At 38.8% G+C, this 12,440-nt stretch overlaps 1 protein-coding gene across 2 annotated transcripts in view; it reads right to left on the minus strand.

Moving 5' to 3' along the window:
- Positions 1–12,440, minus strand: part of unc5ca (unc-5 netrin receptor Ca) — a 200,977-nt gene that overhangs the window by 59,804 nt on the left and 128,733 nt on the right. For both annotated transcript variants that reach the window (XM_030737330.1, XM_030737329.1), the window contains exon 4: positions 11,045–11,148. In XM_030737330.1, the coding sequence (XP_030593190.1) occupies positions 11,045–11,148 (104 nt within the window). The remainder of the gene's footprint in view (positions 1–11,044; positions 11,149–12,440) is intronic.

The raw sequence follows: 12,440 nt of genomic DNA on the forward strand, positions 1-12,440 counted from the left end.
CATTGTGATTCAGAATTTCCATACTCTGTCAACAATTAGGGAAAGAAAGATGAGGGAGAGCAGAAAGAGACTGAGGTACTGGATGAAGAGAAAAGGGAGTGGAGGACCAGTTGGTGAAGATATACTGCGGTAATCCATTAAGCCCAACACTCTGGAAAACATAAGAAGAGAAATAAAAGTACTGGAAAGGAAGAGGCAAGGAAAACAGAAAAAAGAACAAAAGTGAATAATATATTTCCCCTCACACACACACACACACACAAAAAAGAGGTATCCAAGTGTGCATTGAGAGTATAAAATCCACCAGTAATTCCAGCTAGTGCTGGTTTTCCTAACCCATCTCACTAAGAAAAAGATACATAGATGCATAGATGGATTACCGCTATGGAAGATTGACAGATGGGCTGCACTTTTGAGACTTGGGATAATGGGAGAAGTGAAGGAAGCAGAAGAGGAGGCCAGTGACTTGAAAGTGGACCTCAAAATGAGAGAACCACATAAAAACATATGACTTTTAACATCACAGCTATTTTGGAAGCCAAAAAAAGAAATAAATAAAAAAATTCCAAGAGTATGATGCAGAAACTGGAAACCTGCATTGTGCAAACACAATTAGGTCATTAGTGAAAAGCTATTGTATCCAGTAGCTGGAATTGAACAGAGGGAGAAAAAAAAAATTCAAGCTTCATTTCTTTATCTAAAAAAACTGTGAAAGAGAGAAACAACAAAAATAACACACAGACGAATAAGGAGAAAAACTACTAAGGGTCAGACCTCTAAGGAAAGGAAAATGTTTGGGACCTGTGATAGCAGTAATAGCAGTTGAAGGGTGGGGGGGGAATACAGAGATGACAGTTTGGGGTGAGAGTGTTAGGGGATGGAAAGCTGAAATGAGACCCTGGGCTCAAATCATTAGAGGAAGAGGCAAGACGAAAAACATCCAAATCCACTCAACAGCTCAGACACGTCAGGGGAACATTTCCCCAAACAGATGCTGACCTAGTAACAGCTGGAAACAGAATCAACACCTCAAATATCGCAGGGGAAAAGTTCAAAAGGTAACAATTTTAACTTGCAATAGAGGAACTGAAAGTTAGGAAATTAAAAAAGATTAGATTTATTCTCTCCTCTAGTAGATGCTGGACTTTTTGTTCCAGTCTCATCTGCAAAACCAGAACGCCACAAGGAAATATAATCCTGGAGCTACTCTGCAGCACACACTTTTATAGCAGCTATATGAAATATGGTGACACAGATTCAAGCTGTCATAATATGCAAGAACACAACTGCCTGACTGTTTGACCACAATCGAATGGTTGACTCCTTCATGTATTTATTGAAGCATCTGGGTGTTTCTCACAGATTTGAGGATTCTGATTCATATTTTAAGCAATAATTTAAATCAAGAAATGGATAATCTCACTCATACATAGATCATACAGAAAAAAAAAAGGAAAAAGTTTTGCTTCCTTTTTAACCCCGACCAATTTCACATTTTTCAAAGGAAAGCAGTCACGTTAGGTGAGATTACAGCGGTTGCTCAAGTCTTTAAAAGGCAGTGTCCCATCTAACTGACTATTCTGGTTGCTGCGAGTCACTGCTCAACTGATTGACAGGTTGCTAAATTATGGAATGGCCCCGTGCATGGTTATGGGTCAGCACAGTAAAAGTGTTGAAGCTCCTTGTAGCTGCATCTCCGCTGCTTTATATCTCTGGACAGTGATATATTTTGCTTTTCTCCCTCTTTACTAAGTACTTTAGAATCACTAATGGCAACAACAGAAGACGAGAGAGAGGTGAACGGAAGAGAGATGCGCAGAGGGAGCGATGTGGAGAAAGAAATATAGATGACAGAAATACTAGGGGAAATGTGCATTCCAAACTCATTAATGTGTTCCAGTGTGCACGTGTAATGTCTGACTCAAAAGTTAAGTCCTCAGAAGTTCTTTTTATACTCGGGCTGATGAGCACTGCAGGGTCTTAGAAGGTGAATGAATGCATGTGTGAGGTATTATTAAAGAGCTACAAACTAAATCTTGCGTAGTAGTTTCAGCTTTTGTGTCAAAGTTACATATATTTAATGTCAGAGTGAAAACAAACAAAATATATATGATGGTATTCATTCAGGACAACATTTTTATCGTTTAACTTTTAATAATAGGTGTACATACCTAAAGCTGAGAGCTAAAAAAAGGGAGTCTTTGTAGATAGAAAAAATGTGTGTGGATGTGTGTATGCACAGTACATGTTTAGAAGTGGAAAGCTAACCCTTTTTTGTACTTTCACAACACAGTGTTTGTGTGCGGATGTCAAAGCTGATTCACTGTACAGTGTAGGAGTACTGATGACACTCTATAATCATTAAAGCATGAAGAGGCTCTGAGCTGATTGGGGCCATGCTAATCCTTTTTAATTGACTCTCCAGCTCTCCAGTGTTATTAAAACCACCCAGTAACAAAATCAGCTTTGTTTTATTAGCCTGGTCAGCTGAACAATTAGAAGCCTCCCCATTATTTGTGTTGGATTTTGTTGATGGATGTGTAGAAATGGCATAAAGACAAAAATGGGTAGTTGCCTGGCTGCTTTTGTCTGGAAAATACTCAATATTGAATACAATGAGCCTTTTTAATTACGTACAGATTCCATACCTACACCAATTTAATAGAGGTAATGAATGTTCGACTTCAACACCAGAGATATAGTTTCTTTCAGTTTGTGGTGATTAATGCTGGTTTTCTATCATATTTATCCTTGACAACTTTTTTTCTACACCCATTAACTCAGAATGTTACCTAACCCAAACCATGCTTTCCATTGACAGTATAGGAATGCACAATTGAGTTATCAGAGTAAGTATTTACTTTTTCAGGGATATCCTTACTTTTCAGGTTGCCAAGGTTGTATAAACAAATGTATATATTATTTTTTCCTATGAAAACGAATGAGTTCAATCATTAAAAACACAATTTTAGCAGAGTAATGCTAAGATTTGTCAATACCCCGTCTTTGAAGGTATCTTATTCCAAAGCTGTACACCAAACTGCAGCAGTGATTTTACTGACAAAAGCAATAGATGTCATCACGGGCACCATTTTCCTTCTTTATGGGTTCCCAAAGAAGAATATGAGCATTCTTTCTCTAAGTGCAGTCATTTAGCCTCTGCCAGGTCACACCTAAGTAGCCTATAGCCATCTATCTTTGAAACAAATTATACTTCTGGCACTTCTGAAATATTCACTAATCAAACACTGTGCCAAGAGCTTCTTGGCACAGTGATTGATTAGTGAATGTTTCAATACAATTCCAGGGTGTGAGCAGCATCATGGTTAATAAAGCTCAGCAAAAATGTATTTATATTCGATTTAAGTCCATTAAACACATAAAAATAGTATTAAAGGGGGACTGCGTCACAGCAGTAATGTGTTATACAATCAGACAGTCTCAGATCACATCACTGCAAATTATATTTTCTACCCATAACAATTACACAATCATCACCTCGTAATAATTGCTATTTCATCAAAAGGTTAATTAATAAAAAATTTTTAAAAAATGGACAAGTAGGAATTACACTGAGATTGACCCCCTTTAGTAACTCACTCAAGACTACTTAACTGAATAGTTAGTAAAAAGCAATTAATTGGTAGCAATTATTTAAAGCCTTGGCTTATTAAATGTTTTTCAGCCTTAGTCCCAAATGAGGAATTTACTGTCCCAATTGCTCTTGTAGTTAAGTATATAAAATTATCTGACAACTTTCCCAAGCAGGAGTGAGAATTATTTTACGTCCTAAATTATTTCATGTTCATTAAATATATATGGAACCCTTTTATAGATGTCACGGATTCATGTGCACAACTTTACAAGTGTAAAAGTTTTTTGTGGTCTTGAAAACTTACAAGGTCTAACAACTCATAAAACTTGACAGAACAGAAGAGAGTTTTGTTATTTGACACTGTTGCACCCTGTGTCAAAACTATGTGTTCATTCATCCATGACAACACTGTCAAGGATTGCCGAGGGCAGCACGGGTAGCTGTCTGACAATGCAGTACACTCTAGACTGTCATGCCACCATCAATCCACAGCTTTGTCTCGAACTATGTCAAGAAAGACAGGGTGCATGAGGAAGGCTGAGAGACTGTGATAGTGACAAAGAAAGACAAAGTGAAAGAAGAGCATGAGAGAGAGAGAGAGAGAGTCAACAAAAACTGTTGCAAGCATTAAAGAGAGAATAAAAAAAACCCCCAGAAATTCAGACAGAATAACAGAAGAGGCAGACACTGACAAAATAGCAAGGCATAATAGCAAAATAACAGAGATGAGAAAATGTGAGGCATTTCCTTAGAGATACAGAAAATGAATTTGAAGTCATCAACAACAACACCAAAAAATTTAAACGGGTCAGCATTTCAACACCAGAACTTTTTTTTTTTGCTCTATATTACTGACAGAAAACTATTCAATGAGTTAACTGTTAACTAAATCTTTTGAAGAGGTAATGAAATGAGAGAGAAGGTTCTCCTAATTTGAGAAGTGTGGAGGGATACACATAAAAGCCTTCATTACGTCCTCCCCTCAACTTTCTATACTGTACATGCAAAAGAACAAAGTCCTCGATTCAAAAAGACTCAAACCTCAGACCACATGGAACTAAAACTACATATGATCACTGGGCTGCATACTTCCTGTACTCTCTAAGGGGAGAAGAAAAATGATGCAGGTTGAGTTGTCAGAAGCAAAATATAGAGTCGCTGTATCTAATGAGAAGCTTCACTCTTTGAATCTTGATTGATAGTTTCCTTATATGGCCTGGATGATGGGCGAATGTACTGTAAGTGCTTGTAGTTATAGTCACTGTGAGAGCTGAGAGAGCAAAGGTCTTAACCTCGTGCGGAAAAAGCAAAGATAAACATTGTGGTTTAGTATTTTTATAAAAAAAAGTTCCAGTCATAATCTGCAGACCTCCAAAATCAGCTCAAACACAGTAAAAGGAAGAAAGGCAGAAAGAAAGTTAAAGAAAAATAAAATGTTTGCAGTATATTTTGCAAAGAAAATGCTGTATATTAGAGTCTCAAGGTCTAGTTAGAACCAGTGATTGGAACCAAATGGAAATGAACTGAGAAAACAAACAAGAGATAAACAAATTTTGTAACTGTATAAAGGCAGAGAGAATAACACGGGGAGTCTGATAAGCGATGCTGAGGTTTAGCAGTGGAAAAGTCACATTTTTCTTCAGTTCTGCACAGTCTGCTGGCTTTGGAGTGGGATCTGACTAACGCCTGCATTTACTGACACAGCTTATCACTGGATGAGCAGCCTCCCAAGGCTCTGAATCACAGCTTACACTGGATGTATATATTCTCTTTTCTGTGTGTGTGTGTGTGCACATGTGTATTCAGTTGTGACATTTGTTTTTTTTTTTTTCATAAAACACAAAGTGGTTATAAAAGACTTACAGTGCTATAGACTCAGTTAAGGAATACGACAGATAAAGCATATTATGTGTACCCATGTGTACTTGCGTGCATCTGTGCACGTTCACTCACGTGTGAGGATGCATACATCATTAGATGATGATCATAATCCGTCTCAGCATCACCAGCATCCAACTACGTTACACAGACCACCAAAACAAGGAAAATAGTGCTCTTCCTCATCTGCCCCATTTAGTTATTACTCCGCAGTGATAGATCATCACAGCAGCATTTTAATAATCTTAACACCATTTCAATAATTGACCCAGGTAGTCAGAATAAAAAAGCGATTGCTGACTAATCTGTGGATTACGGTGATGATTTCTGACAGAGGTTGAGGATCAAGGTAAAATGTGATGGGAGATGAGCCATGGGGCTTACTGTGCTAGCTCAAAGAGGATTAAGGTAAGGATCTATTGGGGAAGCAGCATTACATAAATTGTTTTTGTGCACAAAAACGCGCACACAGGCACGCACACGTGTTCCTCTAGAGAACAGCCACAGTGAAAATTACTTTCATTGTTCTGGTGCAGTGGTCACAACGTTCTTTAAAACTAAGAAAATAGCAACGTAGTTAGAGCTGGCAAACAGTTGATTCCGCAGCATTTAGCTAACAGAGGAACATCAAGAAAGCAAAAAGGAATTCAAAAGAGCTCATCTCTCTCTCTCTCTCGACAGGATGAGAGCATGTCTTATTTCACACTGTCACCTTCACTGTCCATTTAAAGCACTTGACCAACACCAAAGCGATAACCTCTGGAAAGATTCTGCTAGTAAACGTCATCATGTGACACGTTAACAACGGTGACTGCGGGGCCCGAAATGGACTTGTGTCTGTGTACAGTATGAGTGTGAGAATGAGGTGGCCATGAGCATTTTGGCCACACCACACAACACCGCTGATGCCTTCTGACAGAAAAGTCTGCTGTGATTTGCGTCACAAAGTTACACCCCATGCACACACGCACACACACAGACGGGTTATTGCACAAATGCATGTCGAGAGTTATTCCACACTGGTTAACATGACAAGTCATCGACAAAAAATGACATTGATGGTCACTGCAAAGGAGGTTAGGAGCCAGATGCCTGTGTATGTGTGTTTGTGTGTGTGAGAGAGTGAGAGAAGGGAAACTTTGCCTTCTGGGTTCACGCAAACACATCTGTGTGTACCATGAATGCTCCGGCTAACTCTTGGGAAGGAGTATGCTGTGCCTGAAGGTAAAAACTTCTCTTTTCCATTGCTGGCTGTGATAAGCTAAAACAACAACCTTGGTGATGCCAGCTGTATGTGTATTTTGCTCAAGGACACTCTGGTAGGGAGAATTCTGGAGTGATGTGGAGCTTAAATTCAAATGTCATGCAAGAGGGACAATCCCCACATAATTCCATGGTGCACATAGCCAACAAACAAACAAATAAATAAGCAATGGAATATGCTTTGATATAAATACCGGTGTGTTTTAAAGTGTTTTAAAACAATATTGTATTAAAAATTTTCAATGAAAGCTGTAGGTTGAGACCTTTATTCATAAATTATTTCCTTCTAGGTAAAAAGTTACATAAGCCATTATCCATGTGAATAACTTGAACTAATTTAGGGTGTGGATTGAGTGGTTAAGAATGTGACAGGAATTTGATCAGGCTCCAAAAGCATATACAGTTGCTGTGTGTGTGCGCGCGCGCGTGTTACGGGTGGACACGTGGAGGGCCTGTCACCACACACTGATGTGTTTATTTCACTGCAGCTGGGGTAATCACTCACACTGAGACAGACGCAGACAGGCAAACACACAAATATTCACACACACACACACACACACACACACACACTCTAATCCATAACTCCACCTGCTATGTGCAGTCAACTGACTTTGCCTGGCCTTTGGGGTCACTCCAACCCTTTCATGTTTAAAGACAAGCGTATTCATGCTTCCTCAATGTACTAACGACCTTTTGCAATCATGTTTGTATGGAAAATACAAAATGAGGCTGTCGGTGCCTCAGATTTACATTTCAAATAGCTGCTTAATTTCAACTGCAAGAAACTTTGCTGATGATTCCTAGATTGAGCTAAATACAGAAAAAAAAAATAGAAATAAATTAGAAGAACTTTTCATTGAACATTGCTCTGCACCTGTTGCGATTTCTCTAAATTTACTGTCTGTGACCATAAAGCCTTTTTCCCGTTGAACTGCTGAACCCTCCTTGCTGATTCCAATAGCTTTCCATGAGCTTTTAAAGGCTTTCTATCGCAGTCTAAAGAGATTTAGAAGTGTCTCAAGGAATTCACAATGCTTCAAATGGGAGCTTTAGATTGAAAGAGAGGGGGAAAAAATCATGTAGAGGAGACAAACTGTTGACAAGAGCAGTACTGTCAGAGAAATATGAAAAGGTTTTAATGGCACAGCGGTGTACAGACATTTTCTTTCCACTCTCGGATTAGTTTGACCCTGACCTCTCAAGGCTAACAGTCAGGCAGCAGTTAAAATGATCACCAGCTAGTCTCTTCCCTAGTATATGTCCCGTGATAAGTTGTGTGTGCATCCATGCATTCCTTTAAGGGTGTATCTATACACATATTTGTTTAAATGTATTGGTAACTTGTAGATAAATGCGGTATGAACATGACTGTAAATTTTGAGATTGTTTATTTAGGGGGTCAGGGCTTTGGGTGCTGCATGTTTACAGACACGCAATGCTGGCTGAGCTTTAAAATGTGGATATCATGTAACCCCATCACACCGACAACTTTACAGCAGTCATCAACTGGTCGACATGGCAAGCACTCGTATTAAAACATTTTTAGAGAGGGCACAGCACATCACTAACAAGAACTGTCACTCAAAAGAAGAAAAAAAAAAAAGAAAAATGTGGTTCTGTGTGCATAAAAAAGGGGCAAATGAAAGAGGACACAGAGAATGTGAATGGCAAAGAGAAAGGACACGATAAGAACAAAGAGGAATAGAAAGCCAGAACAGATAAAAGAGAAAGAAAGTCAAGGCTACAACCTGAGGTCATCAGCAGGTTTTAAACCTAAATCCTTCTAATCAGCTTCAGCAGACAGGGGCGACAGACCAATCCATTTGCTCCAAGATCCCATTATGACAGTAGAAAAAGGAATGGAAAAAGGTAGCACACTGAACACACTGGAAAAATTGCTCCGAAATGTCTGTGTGTGTGTGTGTGTGTGTGTGTGTGTGTGTGTGTGTGCGCGCGTGTGTGTGTCTGCCCATGAGATTTATGAGTATATACCTTTGTGCATGAATGTGTTGTGTTCCAACAGGTGTCAAAAGATAAAATGTGCTAAGAGATACAGATAAGGCAGGGGTACTCAAGAGTTATTAGTGATGAGATTTGTCTCCAAGATGAAAGTTGTGAATGTTAATAAGGTTGTGTTGCAGTGAGATACACAGTGAAAAGAGTATTCATGTTTGAATGCCCTTTGTGGTTCCTACTGCCAAAGTGACAATGCAACTAATTTATTTGCCTGATTTCTCTAAAAGAAGAATTACAAATTTCTAAGAGCAAAAGAACAGGATCCCTCTGGTTTTTTCCTCCCAGACCACTAATTTTTTCTGTCATTATCTTCCTCCTGACATCCATCCTTCATCTCTGACTTTCTGCCACACTCTCCCTCACTTTGTATGCTGGTCTGTCTGAGTGCCTCCCTCTCCTTCAGTTTCTCTCTCAGGGGAGCTGTGTACTTAGCTGCAATTGAAAACGACTATCAAACCCCAAGGATTGAAACCTGATTCAGAGACTCCTTATCCTGTAGAACAGCCTTCTCCAAGTGCTGTGCTTCTCTTCCCCAGTGACCAGCTAAATGAAATTATGTATTTATCCATTGAGGTGGGAACACAGCCAGATGAAACCAGGGAAGCAGAGAATGATGTGAATTGTAAATGGTGTTCTTCACTGTAGTTATAGCGCTATGGGAGTGGAAGTGACACGTGTGGCTCTTCCATAGTGGGTGATTACCGTGTGACATGTTTGATGAGTAAATGAAATACATGTGCTGACAATATACTTGAGTCTAACAATATTATCTTACAAAGAATAAGCAAGTAAGACTGTGTGTGTGTGTGTGTGTGTGTGTGTGTGTGTGTGTGTGTGTGTTAACCACACTTGCACATAATAGAAATCTGCACCTGTGGGTAGCATGGCTGTCCTTGAGCACGGCAGTAAAGTGGCACACTGAAGTGTGCAAGAGTGATGTGATCATTGTAAGAGGCAAAGATCATGTGATTTAATTTTTGTTTACTGAAACAGCATTGTCTTCAGTTCAGTTTTCAGTGTGTTGTACAGTATAAAGAACTGTGCAAAAGTCTTGGGTCACGCCTCATTTCTTCATATTTTGCTAGAAAAATAGTAAGTAGGTCCAGCAATTTACTGAAATGTGCAAACATAATGTAAATTGAAATGCAACATATCAGGCTGAAACAGTTTTTTAAATTCTAATGAGCTTGAATTTGTTATGACCACCTTTATTCTTCAAAACACTCTAGTTGTCCTGCTCTTCTTTGGATTTTGGCTCTCTTTTGTTTTGTTCACTCTCTGATCCTAACACAGCTTCAGTAATGTTAAGCTCCAGGCTCTGGTTCCTCTGAAAAAGCAGCTAATGTCCAAAGAAAAACTTTGAAAAACCTTCAGAAAACCTGAAGAACTATAGCTCAAGATCAATTTAAAAATTATGGACTCGTGGACTTTGGCTCATTATTGTATCTGTGCCAATAAAAAGCATCGGGACATTTTGTTTTGTCATTTTATTTTATATTTTTTTTGGCACAACTCAAGTACAGTAAAAGAGTGCAATAAAAATGTAAACGTACAGGAATACAGGCTGAACTTCTGTATTCACTGGAATTTCTTCATAACCTCTCAGTTTAAACTTCAGGTTTTGGATTATTGTTACCTCAGTGCACCAGACACACAAAACTACAATTTGGGCTGTTCTCCTGATTTCCCCTGTGGCAGTTCAACATGCACGTTGTTGCGTAATCCAAAAATCATCTGATGAAAACATGTCGGACAGATCTTTCAAAATTAGACAAATGTAAAATCATTTAATACTAACCTCTACTTATTCACCATGACAGTTGCACTGAAAGATATTTACAAATGAAAGTTATGCTGACCTCTTTTTTTCAGTTTTTGATTTAGGCATAACACAAGTATAAAAAAAAAAAGGAAAAAAAAAAAATCAAACAAAATGTGCCAAAGAAGCACAAGAAATTTTTTATTCAGCACAGCCTTCAACCACTGACTGCAGACTGCGAAGGAGCACATGCACCCATCAAACCACTCAGTTCTGCCGTCTGTCGTTCAAAGTCCCAGGCAATTTCAAAAAGTGTCACATAAGTAATAACTGACTTTTCTGCGGCACTTTAAAGTTATTTCCACTTGATGATTTCTATTTTTATACCATTTTACATCTTCTGTTGTCTTCATTCTGTCGTCCCCTCTCTTCAATCACTCCCTTGTTCTGCTCTAGCAATCCTCCCTCCTAATCTCACATCTTACTTAATATTCACCTCAGGTGGAGGTTAGCGAGAACTCTGCACATACCTCAGCAGCTGGGATGCCCTCCGGAGGGCGACACTGTAACAGCACTTCCTGCTCCAGAGACACTTCTTTTCCCAGGGGTTCTTGTTCAAATGACTTCTTCAGGTCTGAGGAGAGAAACAAAAAACTTAATGCCTAAGGGCAAATTATAATGTGAATCACACAGCATAAGACAAAACCACCGCAGAAATGACTTCATATAGAGAGATTTAAAAGGCGATGCTATTAAGGTGTGGCACCAAAAACTTTCCAGAGGAAGCCAGTGAAAATGTGCTTGTGCTTAAATTTGAATGTTAATGATTTAACCCAGAGAATATTACCCACAGTGACAACACAAATATACAGTTATGAAGAGAAAAGGTCTTGATGTAAAGCAAAGCTGTGCAGGAGGCCATTTGGCAAAAGCATCCTCTGATTTCAGTCAGTGTAAAGCAGGGTCATTACCTAATTTTAAGGTAACAGTGACACAGTAATTATGGAGCTGGTGATGTTTGATAACAGCTGACTTCTCACGCTCTTCAGTCCACAGCAAGGAAAAACACTTAGCTACTTAGTTAACCTGGTTTTCATGCAAAGATGTGTGTCCACGCACACAAACACACATATACACACACACACACACACAGTACCAGTCACTGTTCAACATGCTTTCAAATGCTTTAGCTTCACACATTAACCCAAGCTTGCAATACACAATGTTAAATGTTGCTTTCTTCCCATACAGATTTCTGAAAGCTGAGGAATCTCCAACAGGCCAAAGACAATAAATGATTCAAACTAATGGTTCACATGCCATTACAAATGTCAGCATTACAAAGCAGCATGGAATGTGCTGCCATTTCGTTCACTGAATGTTTCAGAAAGGACTCGGCTGTTTTCATTTTATGGGAAAAAAATATGCTCAGAGTAGCCGACTTACGGACAACTAGGCAGATGTTTAAAAGGGACTACAGAAGAGCTGCAAAAGACGGGGAGATAGAGAAAAATCATTCAGGGATTCTACTGAAAGATACATCTGATCCTTTAGATGTTTCTTTGACTGTCACACTTCTGGATATAGTTTCAAGGAGCACTAAAAGTTGGTTTGATTTTTTTTTTTTTTTTTTTTTTAACCCGGTCTCTCAGTTATTAGAGTGAGTTACTGTACACAATTTTATGGACTTTCAAACAATCTCTCTCCCTCTGCTTTGGGGCACCTCTAACAGTAGTTTATTATTACAGAAGTTTGTGTTTTTTTTTAATTGAACATTGCCCCTTTGATTCATTTCAAGTACTGGAAATGCACAGTTTGCCTCTCTGCTCACCTTTCTAGTCTGCTGACTTATGATATACTGTAATCGTGTATCCCTTAACTGAAGCTGAGCTCAACACATGTAAAAATAATTAGCCTGCCACAGAA

This window comes from Archocentrus centrarchus, chromosome 9, assembly GCF_007364275.1.
Source record: "Archocentrus centrarchus isolate MPI-CPG fArcCen1 chromosome 9, fArcCen1, whole genome shotgun sequence".
Classification (NCBI taxonomy): Eukaryota; Metazoa; Chordata; class Actinopteri; order Cichliformes; family Cichlidae; genus Archocentrus; species Archocentrus centrarchus.